The 25,617-nt window shown below is 47.5% G+C and overlaps 2 protein-coding genes across 2 annotated transcripts; one reads left to right on the top strand and one right to left on the bottom strand.

Annotated features, from left to right (window-relative positions):
* Nucleotides 1–11,493: 11,493 nt before the first annotated feature.
* Nucleotides 11,494–18,714, top strand: si:dkeyp-113d7.1 (uncharacterized protein LOC407709 homolog). The gene is made up of 3 exons (XM_053443849.1): nt 11,494–11,871; nt 13,831–14,462; nt 15,369–18,714. The coding sequence occupies exons 2-3, from the start codon at nt 14,016–14,018 to the stop codon at nt 16,494–16,496; spliced, it is 1,575 nt and encodes a 524-aa protein (XP_053299824.1). The 5' UTR covers nt 11,494–11,871; nt 13,831–14,015; the 3' UTR covers nt 16,497–18,714.
* Nucleotides 18,715–19,903: 1,189 nt separating this feature from the next.
* Nucleotides 19,904–24,647, bottom strand: LOC128458835 (keratin, type I cytoskeletal 13). The gene is made up of 8 exons (XM_053443852.1): nt 24,144–24,647; nt 23,350–23,432; nt 22,793–22,949; nt 22,308–22,469; nt 22,093–22,218; nt 21,446–21,520; nt 21,220–21,365; nt 19,904–19,985 (listed from the first exon to the last, which is right to left on the bottom strand). The coding sequence occupies exons 1-8, from the start codon at nt 24,645–24,647 to the stop codon at nt 19,904–19,906; spliced, it is 1,335 nt and encodes a 444-aa protein (XP_053299827.1).
* Nucleotides 24,648–25,617: the final 970 nt, after the last annotated feature.

The following is a 25,617-nucleotide window of genomic DNA, read 5'->3' as shown; positions in this document are numbered from 1 at the left end:
GACATAACACGCACATGTTTGGTTCATGCTTCACTGTGAGCGGCCACAGAAGGGGGCGGGGTGTTGGGCGGGGTCGTAAGGAACCGGATCAGTTCGGCTCAGCTCGGCTCTGCTCCGTTTAGTTCGGCTCAGCTCCGTTTAGTTCGGCTAAGTTCGACTCTGCTCCGTTTAGTTAGGGCTCAGTTCGGCTCAGATCGGCTCAGTTCGGCTGACTCGGCTCGGCCTATTTCAGCTCCTCACAACAAAGACATCGTGACCCCGCCCTCCACTTTTTTACCGTAACACCTAACGTGAACGCGCAGGTTTTTTAAGGGGGAGTGTCCCTCTGCTGCAGCACGCGCTCAATCAGAGGAGGGAGGGGCTGTTTAAAGTGACGTCATAATGAATATATATAAACGTTCTGTATATGTATATTGAGTTAAACATATTTCTTTAATTAAATATAAATTATAGTCAATAATAATTTACATGATTGTTGCAGTGTGTGTAAACATCTGTGTTATAGTGTGTGTTACAATTTGTATTACAGGATGTGTTATAGTGTGTGTGTGTTGCAGTGTGTTATGGTGTGTGTTGCAGCTTGTGATAAAAAGTATGTTATAGTGTGTTTATTGCAATGTGTGTTAAAATGTGTGTTGCAGTGTGTGAACGTGTTTTTTCTCTGATGTTATTTAGGGAAAAATCAAAATGGCGTGGCAGACTGCAACGGCGCGAGCGTGCACCGCACGCGCTGACCAAGACATGTGGGCGGGAAAAGCAGCTGCGCATCTACCGGGGTGTCTCCGGTAACTTCCGATCCTGGTGAACACGCGCGGCGCTCGGAGCAGAACAGCCGAGCAGCGGAGCCGAGCAGCCGCGGGAAGAGCCGACAGAACCGGGCCCAGTTGATCCAGAGGTCCGTCGGGAGGCCGGGCAGGGTGGGCCGGGCTCGGGTACAGGAGAATGAGCGAAGCCTCTGACCGGAGGGGCCGAGAACATGAACGGGGCCGTGTACATTTCGTTTTTCCAGGGGCAGCTGGAGTCGGTGCTGGAGCAGGTCGTCCAGCTCGCGGTCCAGGAAATCAGCAAGTCGGTGGGATCCAGCCTGAACGCGCTGCTGCTGGAGACGGCCGTGAAGGAGCAGGAGAACCGCCGGCTCCGGGTCCAGCTGCAGTCCTGGGAGACCCGGGGCCGAGCCAGCTGCTCGGACGGCGGAAGCTCCCCGGTGGTTGGACGGAACAAGGCCGGCCGGCCGGCGGGCGACGAGGCGGCGGGTAGCGGCAGGACAAAGCCCGAGCAGCCGCAGTGGCTCCACGCCCCCGGAGGGCAGGACACCCAGCCCGGGTTCCCCACCGACACCCGCCGCCTGGAGCAGAGGGGACGAGTCGTGGGTAGGCAGACACACACACACACACACACGCAAACAAACAGCCGCGCACGCCTCCCTCTGTTCCAACATGCTAACGCAGCGTTGCGTAACCCTGCAAACCGTCTCAGGCTTTCTGGGTAAACTGCAGAGAAATGTCGTAAAGCAACATCCAGCGGACAAAGAAGCCTCAGTGTGAGACCTGAGACCCGGGCCCGCTCCTGGGTCCAGGCTCCATGCGAAGAGGGCTGAGGCGGGGCGTGATGAATACACACACACACACACACACATATATATATATATATATATATATATGTGTGAGTCATGGTCAATGTGTATACTTACAGAAGTTTTGACAGAACAGATTCTCAAGACAAAGTGACTGTTCCTGCATCACAGGCTGAAAGACAAAGACTGCAATGACATGCAGTCTTTGTGAGTGTGTGTGTGTGTGTGTGTGTTTGTGGGGGGGGGTTCTGGACCAGGACAAAGGAGCAACAGCCTGCAGGAGACAGGAAGGGAGAACAGCCTTGTGGCCTTTAGGACAGCAGATCCACAGCCAGCCTCATCACTGAACCCTGGTTCAGGCTGATGCTACGTTCAGGGGGTGGATGGGCTCAGGTCAGATCCTCTTCAGAACTCGATCAATCTGAAAACCTCTTCAGGGCCGTGGGGAGGATTCCACCACAGCACAGAGGCCTCTGCTTTTAACAGGATTTGATGGGGAAACAACAAGGTTCAAAGGTCACGAGCAGGATATTCACACAGATCAGCTGGGTGACATCACTAATATGTCAAAGCTGCCGCAACACAACAAGATTATCTCTGGAATATAGATTCAGGCTACATGCACCAGTTGTATTGTGAAAATCAGGTCTTCAAACTAAAACAGTGTCTGTATCCACGAGAGCTTTGGCTCCGATCAGTTTCAATCACTGTCCATGCCAACCTTCCAGAATACGCACATCACGTGACCACCCACATCCTGTGGACATGTGTGTCTCCTCCATGTAAACAGCTGTGTCTCTGTCAAATACAGAAGTGAACAGCAGCTGTTAGCAAACACAACAGGCTCAGTAGCACTTTGATTCTCCATGTCTGTACTCTGGAGTCTGAGGCTGGTGGGTTTCTTCATGAAGGAGGTCATGTGACAGGAGACCAATCAGAGAAGGCTACGTCATGTCTGAAGAGACCGAACCTGCAAGAGGTCGTGAGCGTCTGGGTCGTCGTCCGGTCCATCGAGACGAGGACCGGTCCATCGAGACGAGGACCGGTCCATCGAGACGAGGGACCGGTCCATCGAGACGAGGACCGGTCCATCGAGACGAGGACCGGTCCATCGAGACGAGGACCGGTCCATCGAGACGAGGACCGGTCCATCGAGGACAGGGACCGGTCCATCGAGGACAGGGACCGGTCCATCGAGACGAGGACCGGTCCATCGAGACGAGGACCGGTCCATCGTGACGAGGACAGGGCCCGGTCCATCGAGACGAGGACCGGTCCATCGTGACGAGGACAGGGCCCGGTCCATCGTGACGAGGACAGGGCCCGGTCCATCGAGACGAGGACAGGGCCCGGTCCATCGAGACGAGGACCGGTCCATCGTGACGAGGACAGGGCCCGGTCCATCGTGACGAGGACAGGGCCCGGTCCATCGAGACGAGGACAGGGCCCGGTCCATCGAGACGAGGGCCGGGCCCGGTCCGGCAGGTTTCAAACTGAAATGAAGGAAGCAGTGTTTGAAACTGTCCAGAGGAGACGTGTCTGTCCCAGTCTGTCCATCGGCTTCTTTAAAGCTACGACTCCTTCAGGTGGTCCTGGAGACACACCTCCGTGGTTTATATACAGTCACTGATCCTCTTTATATAAACATCTCATGTAGTCAGATCAACAGTCTAATATCCAAAATATTAATTTTGCTGTAATAAATATTAATTAATGAATACAAAAAAGACAGAAAAATGTTTATCATACAAATTACATCTTTAAATGTCCTGATTATTTGACTTCATTTGTATGACACACACACACAAACACACACACACACACGCATAGACACGTGAAGAGCAGACAAAACCCTCGACAGGCTGAAGCACTCTCACACACGCACACCCTCTCTCACATGCATGCACACATCTGCGCATTGAAACGCAAACACGCTGTTGACACGCAAAGCTTCCTCACTCCGCCCCCCCCTCCCCGAAAAACTAGGCCAGCACCACAACACGCCATGACCACGGGTGAACTCAGGGCGGTGAATTACATCTGACAGGGAGAAAAAAGTCTTGATTTTATTTGAACAAAAACCAGGATTGAGTGACAGGTCCAGAGGAACCAGGGACACACGCAGGGGGAGATAATGAGGCCGTGGCCTCAACACGCTCAGGTCAAAGGTCACACAGCTTTGTTAGGCCTCGACATATCAAAAACTAGGCTAAGCTTTCTTTCTGGTATAGACTCACTGTGGAGAGAAACAAAGGGGGTGGGGGGGGGGCAGTGCTTTAGTTAGTGTCACTTATTAAATAAACCCCCCCCACTGAGATCTGACAGACCCACTGCATCTCCTTATACACAGACACTGATGGTCTTTATACATCTTGTGTCAGCTGTCAGGGCCGATTGTGTTTGAACTCAGCAGGACGTGCGGCTGCAGGTCCACTTGTGACCAGCAGGTGGACGTGTGATTTATAAACACGAACTCTGAGCTCCTGTGATTTATATCTAGTAACTGTGCTCCTGCTGATCTCATGCTGTGATGGATGCAGCTCGTGTTCTAGATGTTTACTGTGCACGGTGTCACGACGTCGTTACTCTGACACGGAACATAAAGTGAGTTGGGCTCAAGTTTCCGGAGGTTTGGTTTCAGCAGCGCTCACAGATTAATCTTCACTGTTGACAGATTCTCAGAAAAACAGACGTCTGAAGATTTTCTGATTATTTTCAGTTTGTCTTTTTTCACTATTTGACATTTTATCAAAAAACTATTTTTCTTTCTTCCTCATTTAATCTTTGTAAAACTGATGGTTTCTGATGTGGTGGTCATGCAACCATCTGCACATACATGCAACCATATGGACAGACCCTCCCCTCCCTCTGTTGTATTTGTCTACACACACACACACACACACACACACACACACACACACACACACACACACACACACACATATATAAGTAAATGTACAAGCCAGTCTGTAGTTTTTCATCAGTGGTGACCTTCTGTGTTTCTCGTGCAGACCAGCTGAAGTCGGTCATGGAGCAGGTCCTGAACTTCGCGGTTCGCGAGCTGACGAAGATCGTGGAGGCATCGTTTGACGACCTCCTGCTGGAGATCACCAAGATGGAGCGAGAGCATCAGGTCCTGGAGGAGCGACTGGACAAGAGCTCCACCAGAGGGGGGGGGGCAGAGAAGGGGAGAGCCGGCAGGAGGCGAGGATCAGAGAACGACTCTGTGTCCCCCAGCGGCTCAGAGGACGCTCGGGAGGAGCTGGCCGAGGTCCCAGTGTCCAAAGAGATGGCAGAGACGGAGGGTGAGTTCATTGACCATGTGACCAGACCCGCTCTGACGGGGACCTACCTGTGTCGGCCATCTTTACTGCTGGCACCAGGAGGAACTTAGGGCAGGATCCAGGTGAACGTGAGACACCTGTTACCATGGAAACCGGACCCAGAGACGGATGGACATGAGGCAGGACGGCTCAAATTTACAATATGGTTAAAGTATGGCTGACTCTTAACCAATCACAGTGAGCGTCTGCAGAATGTCTCAGGTCTGACGTTTGAATCCTGGAACCAGGTCGAGCAGCTTCAACATGAATCAAAAAGATTTTATTCTGACCAAACAATTACATTGGATGGTTAAAATATTATGGACTATAATCAAGATCTCTATTCAGAATATGTATTTTTACTTTTGAGCCCACCTCCTCCTTGACCCTTGGCTCAGGTGAGAGCGCCACCCGGAGGAACCTTGTGTGACATCATCATTTGATACAAATCAGTAAATATTATGGATTTGTTAGTTCCAACTGTATTATCTCTCTCCTTCACCTCTTCTTCTTCTTCTCATCTTGTCTTAACCCTCCTCCTCTCTTTGTTCCCTTCTTCCAGACCCCGAGCGTCCCTCCGTGATCTCCGTCTCTCAGGACTGGTTTCCCATCCTGGACAAGGTCTTTGGTCAGAAGTGGTGCAGTGACGTCTGGCAGATTAAAGAGCTCGCTGGTGCAGGCAGAGGTGGGAGGAGTGTGAGTGAGGGTGGGGCTGAGCAGATGGAGCCCCCCCCCGCCCCCTCAGTGACCCTGGAGCCCTCCCCTTCCTCCCCCCAGCAGGACCCCCGCTGGACCCCTCTGGAGGACATGGAGGTGTTTTCTCCCGACGACGATGCCACAGATGGTCAGACGAGCAGCAGGAGAGGAGACAACCCTACCAGCGCCACCACTGGCCCCCCCCCCAGCCCTACAGGAGGGGGAGGGAACTTCATCCAAAGAGCCGCTGCCCACTGTTCAGGTAAATTACATCTCTGCTTCCTGACTGTCGCCGGCTTCACATAAAGTTCAAATAATGAGAGAATGGGACTGAACTTTATTCTGAGTTTGATCAGGGGACTAACATGCCCCCCCTCCTCCAGGTGCATCTGGGCGTCGCTCTTCGGCGTCCATGCTTCACCGTCTTCTGACTCTTCCGTCTCAGCTGCTCGAGGAGGATGATGAGGATGCCGGTGCCAAGGAAACTCTGGCTGCTCTGGCCAATGAAAGCGCCAACGACTGCCATGACGACGCCGAGCCATCGGGCCAGACCTGCCCGTCGCCCCGGACCACCAGAGAGGAGGACGAGGAGGAGGAGGAGGAGGAGGAGGAGGAGGACAAAGGGAGGAAGGTGAGGGAGGACTGAAGGACACTTCCTGTTGCAGTTCTTTCACTCAGCAGACAACAGTTTGTTTAGCTTTCCTGTAACAGAGACAGATGGTGTTGTATTGATTGATTGATTGATTGATTGATTGATTGATTGATGAGGATTCAGCTCTTCTCTGCTGTCGTCTCTCTGCAGAAGAAGCGGCGGAGGGTTTGGTCCGAGTGTGACGAGTGTGGGCGGAGGTTCAGTCGCATGTCTCTCCTGAAGGCTCACCGCCAGACCCACTTCACTGAGACCGCCGGTGCTGACACGTCTCCGCCCGACAGCGCCACACCGGCGTTACGCTGCTCAGACTGCGGCAAGAGGTTCTCATCAGCCACCCGCCTGCACAGCCACATCCGGACCCAGCACCCTGGGAACCGGGCCTAAGGCCGGCCGGTCTCCTGGGCTGAACTGGAAACTGACCATTGACAGAGGAGGAGCCACTAACCCAGGAGAAGATGGACAAACTCATATCTCCTGACCCTTGGGCTGCCACGTGACCTTCAACTCCACATTCTTCAAAGTGATGGTACAAACGGGGCGCGACCGATTTCTGTAAAGAAACATCACACACGTCTGGTTCAAATCCAGAGAACAGGATTAGTCACGAGATTCTCCTCACCTCAATATGACGCCATTTCCTTTTCATTCGAATCAAACCTCAAATATATGGATCAATGCAAAGATTCATTAGAAACTTAAAACATTTATATCAAATAATAAGTCATCTATTTATTTGAATGTTAAAGAATAAAACCTTCATCTCACTTCTTTATCTAGGCCTCTTAGACAAACTGTCTTTAAAAAAACAAATGACATTTGAAATAGTGTAGAAAACACACGGAAATATCGTGGAGACAATCAAGTGATTAAATAGTTAAATAGTTCCACTGTGACGCATGAACTCCAACAATGAATTTGCATAAATGTCGTCCCAGCGTCGTCCCAGCGTCAATAATAAAAGACCCACGATGTAACTGAAGCAATGCATAGAAAACATCACCACACAAAATGTCTAGCAAAAGAGAAAATGGTCAAATACAAGCGGTCTATCCCTCATCAGTGATACGTCTGCGAACCAATCAGAGTCCCTGGTGGAAGGTCACATGCTCCTGAAACTCTGCTCTAACACTTGAAGTTCGAACGTTGATCAATTTGAATCTCGTTTTCTTTCCAGCTTCAGTAAACAAACGCATCTCTGCGAATAGTTTCCTGTTCCTCTGAGACCATGAAAAAAAGCAAAACGTCAAAACTTCAGAAGAAATAAAATCCAGTTGAACAAACGGGAGAAACCCTGAAGGCAGAGACGTGGGGTTGACCTCCTGCTGTAAAACATCCAGAAGCCTCTTGTGGGGGGGGGGGAGGCTCCTCCCCTTAGCAGTCTTATAGTGGAGCGTGGTTTCCCGTCTCCTGACTGAGACAGTTTCAGTTGTGGGCGTGTGAAGCGAGGACGGTCACTCCCACAGGAACATGTGACCTGTGGCGACTTTCACGCCTCTTTTTGTAAGTGACCTTTTTTTCTCCAGACTTCACCTTTTCTTCTTCTTCTTCTTCTTTTCCTGTTTTTTTTGGAATATGGTTTCGACATATTTTTCATTTTTAGAAATCTGAGGATTTCTGGTGTCGGCGCCTGTACAGGAAAACCAACGGGCCAGTGGCCTCGTTGGTTTGGACTCGTTGAATGTGAATCAGCTGTTTTTATCATTTTTACGTTTAATGTACAGTTTTTACTTTTCAAACTAAACTGATGATGAGACTAGAGAAAAGAAGGTTTTAATCTTCCTTTGGTTCAGTGACCTCATGCTAACACAAGATACCTCCTGACACACAAACTGAAAACGCTTCTCGCGTCAGCTACCTTCAGCCGGTCCGGTACGGAAGACCAACTCTGCCACAAGAAGAAAAACTGAAATTATATTAAAAAAAACGACAAGATTCTGAATAAGTTAAGAGAAAGAATTTGAATGAAATTTGATTTAAAGGAAAACAAGGATCATGAGATACTCATTTATTTTTCTCATTTACACTATTATATTGCATATTTCTTAAAATTGCTTACTGTAACCTTTCAAATGTTTTTTTTCTTTTTCTGGCAGAATTGATTCCATTTATAAACTAGTTCATAAATACTTTTTAGGTTCAAAACTCTTCAGACTTTCTTCTGTCTTGTCTGCAGAGTTTTTAAAGATTCGAAAGAAAAAAAACTGAAATCAAACCGATGGTTTTTTATTGCGTTTCTCTTTATGTCCGATCAGCTGGTTTTTTAAGGAAAACACTTTTGTATACGGCAAAAATGTACACTTGTGTATTAGAGGATTATTTTCACATTGTTTAAACTTTGTACAATAAGTTTTAACTTTGTGTCTCTGAATGAGATGAAAGGAATCCAGAAGTGCAGCATTGGAACAAAAAGATCAAAGACAAACAATCTTCATATTTTTCTAACAGAATCAGAACCAAGCGTCGATTTGATCGAGCAGCGTTCAGAACGCTACGACACGTGTGGGCGTTGGTAATATTTTTATACCCAAGCCTAGCCCCCTCCCCCCCCCCCCACCAAAAGGTCTAACGTTGACCTTTTATGTTTCGGCAGATTAAAGGTATCAAAGCGTAAGCCGTTGCCATGGCAATCAATGCCAATATCAGTATTGGAATACTTTGTGTTTTTAATTTTATATATCTTTCATTTTCTACTTATTGTTATATATGCATTACTGCAAAAATAAATTAATAAATAACCTGCTTATTGTTACCAGCAGCGTGATCATGTAACAACAAATATTTGTGAAGACAAGCGTCACAATCTCGTGTCCAGACGACTGATCTGGAAACGTTTTTAAAGAATATTAAATTCTTACATGAGTCGCATGTCGGTCAAAAATCGAACCATGAAAGAAGTAGAAACACAAATGTTCACGGGGATCGAGCGACTGATTCTCAGCAGGACAGAAATGATCCATCTCATCCTGGTGATGTTCACGTGTCGTCTTTTCTTGTTTGTGCGACGATGTTCTGATTCTGTCGTGTTCTGCTTGTAACTGTGCAGATTGAGACGTTTCCTAGTGAAGACTTGTTTTCACTCATTTTGAAGCAACATGAAGCTCAAACTTTGCCGAGTGGCCGAGAGTTTGATTTATTGTTGATGAGAGCACAGTTGCAAAATGGACAATGATGTGCAAACAAATTAATCTAAAACCACCTGTGATAAATATGTTGACTCAATTCAACCTGAAGGTTTGATTTCAGTGGATCGTGACTCCCGCTAGCTCGTTAGCTTGTCTTTGCCTCTGAATGTTGCTCAAATAGCTAAAGCTTGTCGTCTGCTTCGCTAATATCTGAATTAACCAACCGCTTCTCTGCAAACTCCGAGCTCCCCATGTGATTCGTTGCACTTTCAGTTTAAACTCGTGTTCACTTACCTCATTTTTTTTATTCAAGTGTTAAACTTGTTATTCATCTTTCCACACAGACCTCATTACCTCACGTCGACATGTGACCAGAATAACGTGTTGATTTTATTTTGTCTGTTTCAGTTGGGATGCGTCTCAGTTTCTGAATCCTCGACTAAAGACCACACTACTGTTTCTAAAGTTTGACATTTAGTTTTTTACCAGCAGATTCATTTTCACTAAAACACAAATGAAAAAGAAATACAGAAGTGTTGATCATAATTGGGGGGGAAATCAGCCTCTGGTTATGGAGAAAATTCTCATGAACACACAATCTTGAATATCGTAAAGACCTTATTCTTTTAATGTTAATTATCTTTTCACCTCATTTATATATCTGCTTTTGAGCCTCGTTTGATGGTTGTGAAGTTCTCATTTCAACCAGATGCATTTCTCTTTAAGACATTCACAGAAACTCTTTTGAATTTGAAACGTGTTATTTTCAGCCCTGAGACGCATCCAGACTCTGTTGATGTTGAATCCGCGATCACGATTCCTGTGATTTACATTCGTTTGTTGGCAGTTTTCTGAAAAGTGGTTGTGGTTCTCACGATGTTTTGGTTCAGCCTCTTGAGTTAGAACTTAAGGCTGTGAAGAAGTGAATTCAAATGAAAGAAGGGCGGCCGAAGAATTTCCCAGGGAGCCCAGACAGCTTGAGATCCCTGAGAGAACCCCGTGTGGTCAGTTGTAGAAGTACAGCTGCAGTTTGTGAAACGTTCCTCGGGGTTCCTCAGGGAACCATCAGAGGCCCTTGTGTTGTTTGATACAAATGTGAGAATGAGGAGATGAAAGGGATGTTTTTTTATTTTTAATATTCACAGGGAAACGGCGTTCAATTTTTTTTATTGTTATTATTTAAATCTATTTTAACTCCCTATATAATCTCGATGGACTGCCTTTTGTTTGTTCATCTGTGTTTGGATTTATGCAATACTTTTGATAAAATGTGCCCTTTTTTGTAAATCAGCACTCTAATAAAACCAAATCGAAGAGTTTCCTAATTATAAATCTAAAAAGTGCTGAAGTTGAGTGTCAAGAGTAAGAACATGAAAAAAATAATCATTTCCACTCTGTCGATGTGAAAATCAACTCGAAATTGATCCGACCTTTGACCTTTTTGTGACAATTATTGCCAACTTTTTTTACGTTCGAATGTTAACCGTCTGAATGTCATTTACATGAAGTCACGACTCAGCAGGACGTCGAGGCCGGGCTGTTTTCTACGACCTGCTTCAGTCTCTGAGGCCGGGGACTTTCTAGTGTTTCAATTCAAAACCAATAAATGTTCTCAACGACCAGTCTGACCAGTCTCATTTAATAATTATATATTTATATATGTATAAACACACTGTTCATCACAGAACAGAGGTGGAATCAGGAGAGGAGGAATGTAAGAAGGAGGGAAGGAGGGAGGAATCAGAAGAAGAAGGAGGGAGGAATCAGGAGAGGAGGAAGGTGTGAAGGAGAGGAATTAGGAGAGGAGGAAGGGAAGAAGAAGAAGAAGGGAGGAATCAGGATAAGAGGAGAAAAGGAGGGTAAGAAGGAGGGAGGAATCGGGAGGAGGAAGGTAAGAAGGAGGGAGGAATCAGGAGAGGAAGAAGGAGGGATGAGGAAGGTGAGAAGGAGGGAGGAATCAGGAGAAGAGGAAGGGAAGAAGGAGGGAAAAAGAAGGGAGGAATCAGGATAAGAGGAGAGAAGGAGGAAGGAATCAGGAGAGGAGGAAGGGGAGGAGAGAAGGAGGGAGACAAGAGGGAGGAATCAGGAGAGGAGGAAGGTAAGAAGGAGGGAGGAATCAGGAGAGGAGGAAGGTGAGAAGGAGGGAGGAAGGTGAGAAGGAGGGAGGAAGGTAAGAAGGAGGGAGGAGAGAAGGAGGAAGGAATCAGGAGAGGAGGAAGGGGAGGAGAGAAGGAGGAAGGTAAGGAGGAGAGACAGAGGGAGGAATCACGAGAGGAGGAAGGTAAGAAGGAGGGAGGAATCAGGAGAGGAAGAAGGAGGAAGGTGAGAAGGAGGGAGGAATTAGGAGAGGAGGAAGGTAAGAAGGAGGGAGGAGAGAAGGAGGGAGGAATCAGGAGAGGAGGAGAGGAGGCTGCTGTGCTGAGGTGGACGTGGCGGGTCCAGCGGAGGGAGCTTCAGTGACGGACCGAACCGAGGACAGGCGGCCATGACCCGGACCTCCCGCAGGTAACGAGCCGCTCTCCCTTCGTCGTGTCCCGCAGCTCGGCTCCGGTGCAGCCCGGTTTCCTGCCTGTTTAACGGGCTCTCTGACAGAGTCCTCCCGCTAGCGTCCCGTCGGCCGCCGCCTGGCTCTGTCCGCCGGACTCTTTCTTTGTTTGTCAGCCGCTCCCCGCTGCGTCCCTCCGGCTAGCAGCCCCGCTGCTGCCCGCCTCACTCTCACTTTCCCCCGCGCCAACAGCAGCTAGCTCTGCTGCTAGCTTAGCAGGCTGCACCGTGATAAACAAGATGGCCACTGGCTAGCTGCTGGAGCTACTCATGGCACCTTGCCCTGTCTTTGTGGAGCCGCCGCCTCTCTCCCGACCCGGGGTTCGCTGAACGTTAAAGTTGGTTTGCTTCAAGCTGAAGTTGAGATGTGAAACTGACAGACAATAAATCACCGACACCATTTTGAGGGATTGTGCGGAGGCTGCGTGGCGCCTGGAGGAGGCTACCTGAGCGGGAGCAGGCAGGTACACGGCCCGCTGCGGTGCACCGGCAGCCGGCTGCTGCCTGCTGCTTCTCCCGGTGTCTTTGTTCCACTGTTTACATTGTGTGTGTTTGTGAGCGTGTGTGTGTGTGTGTGTGTAGGCCGCTGCTCAGTCTATAGAATCATAACAGAAAAGGTTCAGGTTGTTCATGTCGCGCACGTTAAACACTCTGAGAACAGAACCTGGCATTTGAGACAAAGACGCGAATCAATACTGTAATGATCTAATACTCTAATGATCCAATACTCTAATGATCAAATACTGTAATGATCAAATACTGTAATGATCCAATACTCTAATGATCTAATACTCTAATGCTCTAATGATATAATACTCTAATGAGCCAATACTCTAATGATCCAATACTCTAATGATCCAATACTGTAATGATCCAATACTCTAATGATCCAATACTCTAATGATCCAATACTGTAATGATCTAATACTCTAATGATCCAATACTCTAATGATCAAATACTGTAATGATCCAATACTCTAATGATCTAATACTCTAATGCTCTAATGATATAATACTCTAATGAGCCAATACTCTAATGAGCCAATGATGTAATACTCTAATGAGCCAATGATGTAATACTCTAATGATCTAATGCTCTAATGATCCACTACTCTAATGATCCAATACTGTAATGATCTAATACTCTATTGATCAGATACTCTAATGATCTAATACTCTATTGATCAGATACTCTAATGATCTAATACTCTATTGATCTAATACTGTAATGATCTAATACTCTAATGCTCTAATGATCAAATACTGTAATGATCCAATACTCTAATGATCTAATACTCTAATGCTCTAATGATATAATACTCTAATGAGCCAATACTCTAATGAGCCAATACTCTAATGAGCCAATGATGTAATACTCTAATGATCTAATGCTCTAATGATCCAATACTGTAATGATCTAATACTGTAATGATCTAATACTCTAATGATCTAATACTGTAATGATCTAATACTCTAATGATCTAATACTCTAATGATCCAATACTGTAATGATCTAATACTGTAATGATCTAATACTGTAATGATCTAATACTCTATTGATCAGATGCTGTAATGATCTAATACTCTATTGATCAGATGCTGTAATGATCCAGGCGATGAAGAGTCATGTGACTGGATTCATCAGGTTCTGTCTCAGCAGCGTCCCAGATGTTAGAGCAGCTGATTGGTGGAGCTCAGTGAACTGAGCTCCACCAATCAGCTGCTCTAACAGCGTCCCAGATGTTAGAGCAGCTGATTGGTGGAGCTCAGTGAACTGAGGCGACTTCTTTCTACTTTGATCAAAGTCTTGTTTCCTGCACGGGAGGAGTTGTGGGTTTAGATGTTAAAGTTCAGTCTCGTGCAGATGGCAACTGACATGATGAATATAAACTAACTGTGATCTCCATTGTGTCTCTACAGCCTGGTCAGGTGTGGCCGGTGACTGCGTTTGATTCCCAGAGGAGTCAGGGACACGCCCCCCAGCCCCTCCTCTCTGGTCAGATCTCTGAAGAGACAGAGGGGGGAGTGGAGGACTCAGGTGGTCCTCAACATCTCTTCAGGTGTTGACCCGAGCGAGGTGAGGAGGATAAGCTCCGCCCCTCACCATGACAGACTTAGAGAGCGAGTGTTTGAGTCTTGGTCTGCCCCCTGACTGCAGCTCCCCCCCCCCGCCCCTGGACCCCTCCCTGGTCTCTGCCCCGACGCCCTCTCTAGCTCTCCTCTCCTCCGACTGCCCGACGCCCACGCTCAGCTCGCTGGCGGCAGACGTGGCCGAGCCGCTGGTGATGCTGCCGTGTGTGAAGAGCGAGCCGGAGGACGGAGACCTGGAGCCCATCAGGACCGTGGACCTGTCGGAGATCCAGTCGCTGTCGACCGCGGAGCTGGGCCAGGACCAGATCAAGATGGAGATCAGCGGCCTGGACTACATCAAGGCAGAGCATCACGGTCTCCACAGCAGCCACCACCTGGGCCCGTTTGACCACAGTGACGCCTCGGAGCTGGACTACAAGTCGCACTACGAGCCCAGCTCCGTGTTCGACTACATCTCCCAGGTAATGATGTGTGTCTCAACTCAGCGTCCTGCAGAGAACCTTGTGTACGCAGCCGACGTCAGCTGATCCCAAGTCAGACGTCTGTCTTCCTCTGGTCCCCAGCTTGTCTCACCTTTACAGCCGCCACCTAGCCACAAAGCTACAGACAGAAACAGGCTGAGAGTGATTTTTGAAATAAATTCCTTGCTTGTTGATGCCGTTTGCTCCTCTGAAAAACAGTTGGTCACTGAAGCGCAATTAATTATGGGATATGTTGAGCCTCTGTTGCTCGGGGGGGGGGGGGGGTCTCCTTTCAATGTTTCATTATATATATTTATGATAAGATATCAACCTTTGGACCAATCAGCTGCTCTGTAAGGTGACTGAACCAATCAGATAAGGATCTGGTTATGATAATAAGATTTAGATTACGTTAGTCGACTCTGTACGAAGAAAACATGAAATATAAATGTTATCATGTAAACTGACGTAACTGGATCAGAAACAAAGGATTTGCCAACAGGGTCACCACTTTGCTTCACTTTCTAAATAAAATAATTAAAATTGCATTAATAACTGAAGAAATAGTGACGAGTTTATACATTTAGATAACATGAGTTTAAGATGAATTCAGACCTTTTGTGTATCTTTCTTTAAATGCAAAGAAGAAAAGTTGGTGGATACCAACATTATTTGGTCGGCAGATCTTGTTGAGCTGGTCATTCAAGAGTAATGACCAGCCCCCCCCCGGCTGACACGTTTGAAAATGTACTGTTGCTGTGGTATCGTGCTGCTCTGGACCGACTCTGACACGTTTGTTAACAATTACACCGACGCCCACATTCTCTTCCTAATTGGTTCTTATCAGTCACATGACCACTACCAGCGTGAAAACACTGACTGAAGCGTCTCGTTCTCTTGTTGCAGGTCACGGACACGTTGGAGTACATCAAGTCGGACCACCATGTGGACCTGCAGTGTTACTACACCACAGAGCTGAGCTCCCTGAAGTCAGAGTACCCAGAATCCAACGCCATGTCCACCTACCTGCAGCACAACGCCCTGGAGTCCATCCACATGGCCGAGCTCCGCACCGAGCTCAACAAGCTGCGCCCTGACACCCTGCTCACGGACGGTGCTGGCAAACTGGACCCTGAGTTTGGAGGCGGGGCTCTGTATGAGCTACAGCCGACCGAGGACGGGAAGGCGTCTGGGGAGGGGACCGGGCAGACGGGGGGGAGACTGCTCGTCACAACCAAGGGCCAGAGTCCGACGATGAGGAAAGCTCGTAACATGCAGGGGGAGAAGCCTTTCTCCTGCACACAGTGTGGGAAGAACTTCAGCACGCTGGGAAACCTGAAAACCCACCAGCGCATCCACACCGGGGAGCGCCCCTACACCTGCTCGCAGTGCGGCAAGAGCTTCGGCCAGGCGGGGAACCTGAAGCGACACCAGCTGATTCACACGGGCCAGAAGCCGTACGTGTGCGCTCACTGCCCCAAAGGCTTCACCAAGGCCGACGACCTGCGCTCACACCAGCGGCTGCACACCGGCGAGCGCCCGTTCATCTGCGTCACCTGCGGGAAGAGCTTCGGCCAGTCGAAGGAGCTGAAGGCTCACCAGCTGAGCCACACGGGCGAGAGGCCGTACTGCTGCCAGCACTGCGGCAAGAGCTTCACCAAGGAGACCAGCTACCGCAACCACGTGCAGATCCACACGGGCGAGAAGCCCTTCACCTGCTCGCAGTGCGGAAAGACTTTCAGCAACTCTGGCGTGTTAAAAACCCACGAGAAGATCCACTCGGGCGAGCGGCCCTTCGGCTGCACGCAGTGCGGCAAGAGCTTCGGCCGCCTCGGCCACCTGAAGGCCCACCAGCAGATCCACACGGGCGAGCGGCCGTACGCCTGCCCCCACTGTGGAAAGACGTTCAGCCAGTCGGGTCACCTCAAAGCTCACGAGCAGATCCACAAACGAGAACACACGGACACGGGCAGCAGCAGCAGCAGCAGCAGCAGCAGCAGCAGCAGCAGCAGCGGGGGGAGTGACAGTAGTTAAGAGAATGTCCAAACCCTTTAATCTTGCGGAAAAACAAAGTATTATTCCTTTTTTATAAATGCTATCTATACATTTTTTCTTTATGAATCTTTCTTACATTTTAATACCTTTTGTGCTCTTTATATATGTGGCAGGGTGGACCGACTGATTTGCTCTTATGCAAGTGTCTGTGCGTGTGTGAGTTGGTGTGTGTGTGCGTGCGCACGTGTTATGTACTGTGTGTGAGCGACTGAGGGGTGTGTAGATAATCTGTAAACTGGTCAAAGTGGGAACTTATTTTTAAAGTACTTCACTGAAACAAGCACAAACACGTCTGAAGTTTAGAAACTTCCTTTTGTATGTTTTTAGTGAAACTGAGCGGAACCTCGTTCACTGTGAAGATCCAGAGTTTCACAAAGTGTTGCTGGTTCACACCTGCTGGTTCACACCTGCTGGTTCACACCTGCTGGTTCAGACCTGCTGGTTCACACCTGCTGGTTCAGACCTGCTGGTTCAGACCTGCTGGTTCAGACCTGATGGTTCACACCTGCTGGTTCAGACCTGCTGGTTCACACCTGATGGTTCAGACCTGATGGTTCAGACCTGCTGGTTCACACCTGCTGGTTCAGACCTGCTGGTTCAGACCTGCTGGTTCACACCTGCTGGTTCAGACCTGCTGGTTCAGACCTGATGGTTCACACCTGATGGTTCAGACCTGATGGTTCAGACCTGCTGGTTCAGACCTGCTGGTTCAGACCTGCTGGTTCACACCTGCTGGTTCAGACCTGCTGGTTCAGACCTGCTGGTTCACACCTGCTGGTTCACACCTGCTGGTTCAGACCTGATGGTTCAGACCTGCTGGTTCACACCTGCTGGTTCAGACCTGCTGGTTCACACCTGTTGCTATGGTCTCTGGATCACAGACTGGTGTGAACTGGTCTCTGGATCACAGACTGGTGTGAACTGGTCTCGTTTCAGTATGAAAACTCTGGGTTTGGGTTTGAGTCTGAACTGAGACTTTGGACGTGGACGTTCTCTTCCTGATTGGTTCTCATCAGTCACATGACTCGACTTCCAGAAAACCCTGCTCCTCCCTCAGAGGAGATTCTGTTACTAAGCAACCAGCTGCAGAGGAGACAATCTACTTCCTGTTTACACCACATGACCTGTGGCTGTTAATGGTCATGTGACGTGTGTTTGTGTTGACAGAGATCGATATTGTAGAAGCCTGAGGTTGTCTGACCCACGTGTCCTGTCACTGGGACCAACCTGAACCAAAGTACTTTTACTTTTCTCACTGGTTTATTTACAAGATTATTTTCACATAGTTCTTATTTAACTATTTCATTGACGTAAAACAATGAATTATGTAATTGTGGAACAAACAGTCATTGTAAGACTTGTTCGAAACTTTATCAACAGAAATTTGCATAACAGGAAGTGACATCTGGTCACGTGGAGACGCAGCAGCAGGTTTGAGCGGATGAGTGTAGAATGAGTGAAGTTACGTTTGCAAACACTTAATGTATCAGACGTACATAAATCACTAAACACAAACAACGTCTTATACTTTATGTTTTAGCTTGGTCTGTGTCCCATCTGCTAACATGGAGGAGGAGGAGTTTATGACCGATACTGATGGATCAAAATGATTTGGCTTCACTTTAGGGAACCGTCATGGCATCCATCGTTATTTACTGCTGTGGATGTCTCTTGTTTATTTTCTGATTCAAATCAGAAAAAATATTCCGATAAAACGAGAAGTTTTTATTCCTCCGTCATCGTCTTGTCCGAGGTCACAACACGTTTCGCTCAGAACGTGAAACAGGCGAACGGGTCCTGGTTCAGTTTCCTCCGCAGTAAAAGTACTTTAACTCTGAGTACAACAAAGTGCCAGTACTTCTTCTGTTTCAGTACTTGCTGCCAGTTTAGTATTTTACTCGCAGATGTTAACTCAGTTACTGTGTTGGTAAAAATGATGATGTAATTTTGATATTTTTTATGGACCAGTATTGATCGATCGAGATCTTTTTGTTGTTTGATAATCGGCTGATACGACATTCCTTAAGTTTTTATAGCAGAAAAATGAAAATCATTCCAGCCCCTCGCAGATCGCTCACTGTGTTCAAATCTGTCGATAGTTATTCCTAAAAAAATTATAAAACTTAAAACAGCAGCAAAACAGGTAAAGTTGATGCAGCATCTGTACTGAAGAGAATTATTAAAGAAACTAATGGAACATCTGCTTTGTTTATTTGTTTTGTTTCTTCATATTCAAACTGATTCTGTTCATTTGGTTATGAATCATGTGAGATGGACTGATTCTCTGCAGGAAGGAGAGATATATATATATATGTATAAATGTAGCAGGAAGCTGTTGGTTCTGCATCATCATAACAAAGGTTTAAATACTCATTATTATGCAATGAAGAGATAATTGTATAAACCGATGTTTGTGTATTTTGAGGTTTTTATTTTTTGTTTCCATGTCTAAGTTATTTATTTTCTTAAGAAATTTTTGCTTTAGCTGAATTTTCTTTTCTTAACCATTTTTTTAAGTTCGGGGTCAAAGTTCAACAGAAATGTTCTGACATTGGTTAGGGTTAGTCTGGTCTGTCCCACATGTTCCTTTCATTCAGTGTCAGGATGCTAACATGCTAACACATTAGCATCTTAGCACGCAAACATGTTCAAGTTGTGTCATGTTGATTTTATCGTAAAGTTAGTTTGTGACTCAATCAACGTTCGAGCTTCAATTGATGACGTTGAAATTCAAGCAAATGAACGTGGACGAATCTGCCGTGTTTCACCTGAGCTGATGAAGAGGAAGATGATGAAGAGCGGTGTTCCAGCTGCTCTGTTCTCTTATTATCGAGCAGCGTGGCAGCAGGAACATCTGCATTCTGCAACCAACCAACACCGGCGCTCACCGTGCACAGTGCAGGGGATTGTGGGTAAAGGCTTCACCTCTTTTGCCGTTTTAAAAGGAGACGTGTTTTTTCCCTGAGTTTGTATTAAATGTTTTTTTGTGAGTATGAGTTAAAACACAAAGTCAGCTGCTCTCCTGTGTTTAGAGAAACGTGTGGATGTGGTTGAAGCTTCAGGAACAAGTCTGTTGAACTTATGTGTTCGTCTGATTTAGTTTGTGTGTGTTCATTGTTGTGTAGACGAGATGTTTCACGTGTTCATCAGGTTCTAGTTTGAATCCTGAACTCTGTGTTGCTGAGGTTTTAGCTCCGCCCACTTCAGAAACATTCAAACACACTTTGAGTTCAGTCGAGATTTATTCAGACAGAAGCTGTTGACCTCAAACCATGAAGTTAGATTCATTCTGTGACTGGTCTGAGATACAGCAGGAAACCAGTGAGAGCCGCTCCTCGTCCGGTGGGTGATGGGTTGAGATGTGACTCCACCCGGTCCGACCCGTCTCAGATGCTCTCCTCGATGACCTCTGTGATGACCTTTGTGGTGACCTTTGTGGTGACGCTGGAAGACGACGAGCCGGCAGACCTAAGAAAGAGTGAGAAGCCGGTTTAGTTGTGAGGCCTGAACGTTTCAGTGGACTTCAGCTCCAGGATGTTTTAATTCTCAGCTTCACCAACACGGTTCCTTCTGATCCCCTGGGTCATGAAGGTCAGTCTGGACGAGGCTTCACGTGTGAGCTTCTAAACATCAGGTGTGAAAGGTTCCTCAGACCAGAGTACTGTGGAGTACTGTGGAGTTCTGTGGAGTTCTGTGGAGTACTGTGGATCTCTGTGTAGTACTATGGATCTCTGTGGAGTACTCCGGAGTACTGTGTAGTACTATGGATCTCTGTGGAGTACTGTGGAGTTCTGTGGAGTACTGTGTAGTACTGTGGAGTTCTGTGGAGTACTGTGGAGTTCTGTGGAGTTCTATGGAGTACTGTGGTGTTCTGTGGAGTACTGTGGTGTTCTGTGGAGTACTGTGGATCTCTGTGGAGTACTGTGAATCTCTGTGGAGTACTATGGATCTCTGTGGAGTACCATGGATCTCTGTGGAGTACTGTGTAGTACTGTAAAGTACTGTGTAGTACTGTGGAATACTGTGGAGTACTGTGGATCTCTGTGGAGTACTGTGGATCTCTGTGGAGTACTATGGATCTCTGTGGAGTACCATGGATCTCTGTGGAGTACTGTGTAGTACTGTCAAGTACTGTGTAGTACTGTGGAGTACTGTGGAGTACTGTGGATCTCTGTGGAGTACTGTGCCTGAAGGTGCTGATGCTGCTAGTGATGCATCATGATGTTACCATGGCAACCAAATGAAGCTGTTTCATATCAATCTGATTTGAGAACACTGACACCTGCTGGTCATTCAGGTGTAGTGACGTCACCACATGGTTGAAAAGGAAGCAGCAGAAATAACGAAGAGTTTCTAACGTCAGTGTGACGATAAATAAGGACACGCCCATTGCACCCATTGGACAGTACTAGCTGTCAATCACTCTGTGGTCCTACCCCCCCCCCCCCAGCACATCCGGTGCTTTATGGTCTGTTTGACTCTAAATGATCATAATCCACTAAATGAACATCAGCTGTTTGAAGAAGACTTGAAACTAGAGACTGAGACAGAAACTCCTGAATGTTACTGACGTTATAAAGTGAGAAGTCACTTTCTATAGAAACTAGCAGAGGAGTCGCCCCCTGCTGGTTCTTTTTCTTTCTTTTGTCTCTTTAATATAAGTATCGGCCACGTTGGACTGAAGGTGTGAATCTCCTCTCACCCGAGCCCCTCCCCGTCCAGCAGCCTCCTGTACTCAGCGATCTCCATCTCCAGTCGGGTCTTGATGTCCAGCAGCGCCCGGTACTCCTGGGACTGTCTCTCCATGTCGGCGTTCAGCTGCACCAGCTGCTCCTCCAGCCCCCCCACCTGCACAGGTCAACCCAGTGTCAGTGCTGATGCTCCACGGAGCTGAGTCACTTTATCATCGACCGGCGACAACTTCTCACCTGCATCTGGAATCCGGTCATCTGCATGCTGTAGCGAGCCTGGAGGTCGGACATCGTGGATTCAAGAGATGCTTTCTGCAGAGAGACGGACGTGTTAGAGGACGGAGCTGGAATCCAGACGTGAGACACAAGCTACAGTGAAGAGGTTCCTGTTCTGCTGTAGTTGATAAAGAACTACAGTGTTTCCTCCTTTCACATGAATCCCCTGACGACTCCTCTCATTGACCCGTTGCATTTATTTAATAATTTCACTATGAAATAAACCGTTTTTTTACCCAAAAAGTGAAATATTAGTTGTTTGACTGAATGAGGATAAAGCTCATCCAGCTCTGGATCCTGGCTCCCACTCGGTTCTTCATCTTCCTTTCGGGCTCAGATCCGTGGGTTTGGCTTCGGTTCACGATATCCAATGAAATACGGTTTTATTCAAAAGTTTAACACAATTCAATCACAGCAGCACTCAAGTTCTGGTCTTTGAACTGAATTGTATTTTTGAAGTGCTCCATCAAGGCAGAGGACTTCTGACTGACAAACCTCTTTCCAATAGGACCACCCACTGGTTTATGTCCAATCAGAGAGCAGGATTTTCTGATGGAAACAATGACAAAGACCTCATGTTTGAATGGTTGTGTTCACACTGGTCTCACCATGTTGAGCTGCGACTGGAGCTCGATCTCCAGAGCCTGGAGCTGACTCTTCACTTCCTTCACCTCCGACGTCGTAGACTTCAACGTTACCTCGCTGGTCGCCACCTCCTTACTGAGAACCTCCGACTGGGACGAGGAGGAAGAACAAACAGACGAGTGAAGACGTGCAGGTTCCTTCATGTTCCTCTTTAGGCGACACGTTCCCTCCTCCTCACCTTGGACTGGAACCAGGACTCCAGCTCTCTGCGGTTCTTGGCGGCTACAGAGTCGTAGTGTTCTCTGATCTCCTCCATGACCTTGGTCAGGTCCTCCTGAGGAGCGGCGTCCACCTCCACGTTCACCTGGCCGCTCATCTGAGTCCGCATCGACACCAGGTCCTGCAGGAGCGTGAAGACGGTAAGTGTGTGTGTGCTTGTCTTTCTAGAGTCATTTGGTTAGATACGTCATTGTGGGACATTTTGTTGGGACCTCTCAAAGTCAAAGAGCTGTTTGAGAGCTGCTATTGGTTTCAGGGTCAGTTTAGTGTTTCCAGGTGATTCCATCAAAAATATCCTTTCAAAATAATTTTCAATAAATGTCTTCAAACGTCACGGTGCAGTATCAAAGATATTTCAAATGAAAAGTCTTCATCGTGACTAATGATATCATAATGTAAAGCTGATCAGGAAAGAGTCATCGGTGAGGAAGTGGGCGTGGTCACCTCCTCGTGGTTCTTCTTCATGGACACCAGCTCGTCCTTCAGGCTGTCGAGCTGCATGCTCAGGTCCACCTTGGCCACACCCAGGTCCCCGAGCAGCAGCTTCAGCCCGGAGATGTCGGCCTCCACCGACTGACGCATGGACAGCTCGTTCTCAAACCTGCAGGGAAACAGCTCAGTATTAATATTAATGATGCTGTTTGTGGATCAAATAATATTCAAACATATTTTAAACTATGAAACCCGAGAAAAAATAGTCTAGTAAAATTTGAGAGGATATTGCATTAATTACCCAACAATGAATTGAATATATATATTTCAAAGTATTATTACGTATATTCATAACTATTCCCATGAGTCATTTCATCCCCTGTGATCTGAGCTCCGTCATCCACCTGCTGCTGTTCCCTCAGCAGCCAGCAGGGCGCGCTGAGGCGGCAGAGCTCAGGTGATACTGGTGCAGAGACTCTCAAGTCAAGGCAAATCACATAAAAAAAAATATATTATTTAAAAAGACAAGAAAAGAGAATGAAACAAATAAAATGAAAGTTGTTGCTGACTTGACTCTGAAGTCGCCCTGAGCGAGTTGGGTGTTGTCGACGCTCAACAGGATGGATCCTTTGGTCATGATGGCCTCCTGGATCTGAAAACACACAAATACCAATAAAATACATTTTCACAGAATTAGAAAAACATACGTGTTACCATCTGTACACATTCCCGTTCCATAAGGTAAAAACAGCTGGTTTATTGTCTTCATGTACGATATGAACGTTCAGGAACGTGTTGTCACTTCTGATTTATATTCAACACTGAACACGAAGCTTCCTCGGTTTCAGTTAGAGTCATAAAAAGCAGCTGAGACGTTAAACTCACCTGGAACACGTCGACCTGCAGCAGCTCTGAATCAGCATCTTTTAAAATTCTGGTTATTTATGAGAAGTTTGTCCAGTTATGAGATCGAAGAGGACGTATCCAACCCTCAGCAGTTCTGATATTTCATTCCATTTGAGGTTTTCTCAATGTTATAATGAGTTAGATCAAAAAACTGCTTCTGCAGATTTACTTTTCTGTACTTTAACTTTTTGTCTTTATTGTATTTTTAGAGGAAATAAAAAGTGAATTGAAGATCAGCAGCTGAAATGACCACAGTGAACTTTGTTCTGTTTTTACTCTATTAATTCAATCCCATTCATACGTTTTGTGTATTTGATACTTTCCTCACACTTAAGTTTTGCATCTTACTTCTTACTAACTGAAGCCTTTGGACTCTTGCTGCTGTAATACTGCTAATTTCTCCCTTGAGGGACTAAGAAAGGATGATCTTATTTCCCAGAATGCCCCTCTTCCTCACCTTGCCCTGCAGCTCAGCGATGGTGGTGGAGAAGCTGCTGTAGTCTCTGGTGGACGGTCCCACCTTGCTCTCCACAAACTGTCGGATCTTCAGCTCCAGCTCGGCGTTGGCCTTCTCCAGCACCGCCACTTTGGACAGGTAGGTGGCCAGCCGGTCGTTCAGGTTCTGCATGGTGAACTTCCCGTTGCCAATGAGGCTTTCATTTGCCCCTGCACCACCTCCGAAACCTGCACCACCTCCGAAACCTGCACCACCTCCGAAACCTGCACCACCTCCAAAACCTGCACCACCTCCGAAACCTGCACCACCTCCGAACCCTGCTCCTGCACCTGCTCCACCTCTGATGCCAAAGCTGCGGCCGCCTGCAGAGAAGCTCCTGCTGGCCCGAGAGACTCTGACATCAGAGCCCCCGGCTCCGCCCGCCATGCTGAAGGAGCTCAGGCCTCCTCCGAGGGACGAGCGCCCCAACATGCTGCCGCCGGTGAAGGAGAATGCAGTTGCCATGAGGAAGAAGGAGACAGGAGTGGTCTGTCTTCTGGAGCGAGTGAGAGGAGACGATCAGGTCGCTCCTTTTTAAAGCTGCTGCTCAGGGGGGGGGGGGCAGAGTCAAAGAGCCACACCCAGCCACAGGTGGGTGTGGCTCCAGAGGTTTTTATTCAATTAATCACTTTTTAAAATCTCAGCTTCTTCTGTGGCCGAGGAGGAACTTCTTCTCAGAAAACGTTTCTCCAAACCTGTTGACTATTAAAGGATTCTATCTATCTGTCTAATATCTTCTGTAGCGGCTGAAACAGAGGAACCAGGAACCGTCTGAGGAGCAGTGACAGATTCTCTCTCAGATACAAAGAGCAGCTTCTCCACTGCAGGTCTCCAGCTCTTTGGTCAGCGCTGGTTTGTAGATCTCTGTCCACACAGGCTGCACTCCACTGTGAAGGCCCAGGTGGGTTCTCCAGGGAGGATCCACATTGAGGTTTTACACCAGCAGCTTGTATTTCTCTGACCACGCAGGTCCGAAGGGAACGATCCCTTTGAGCAAGGCAGCTGCTGAACCAGGGTCCTGAAGACGAGGGGCTCTTTCAGAAGCGATGCCAGGGAAACAGTTCTTTGGTCTCTGTTTGATGAACATCTCCCACCAACTGAACATGATCAGACAGTTGGTGAGCGCTCGGGTTCTTCAGAGTCGAGAGGCAGCGCTGCCCAGGTGAACCAGCAGAACCTTCAGAGGTCCTCAGGTTCTGCTGTGGGACTCAGAGGAACCACCAGTTCATCTTTCACACTTTGTTCATCTAATCACTGATTTGTCGGCTGCGTGACCAACGTTCACTTTAAATTCCTCTCGTGTTTGACTCCTTGAACTTCCTCTGACCTCGTCCTCCTGATTGACCTCCTGTCTCCTCCTGTGAACCTTCTGGGTTCAGAGAACAGACTGGTATCTGTCCCCCCCCCACATGCTTCTGATCTACGGGTATTTGGT

Source organism: Pleuronectes platessa, chromosome 16 (assembly GCF_947347685.1).
Source record: "Pleuronectes platessa chromosome 16, fPlePla1.1, whole genome shotgun sequence".
In the NCBI taxonomy this organism is placed as follows: Eukaryota; Metazoa; Chordata; class Actinopteri; order Pleuronectiformes; family Pleuronectidae; genus Pleuronectes; species Pleuronectes platessa.
Note: the sequence above shows the minus strand (reverse complement) of the source record. Positions and strands in the feature narration are given on the sequence as shown.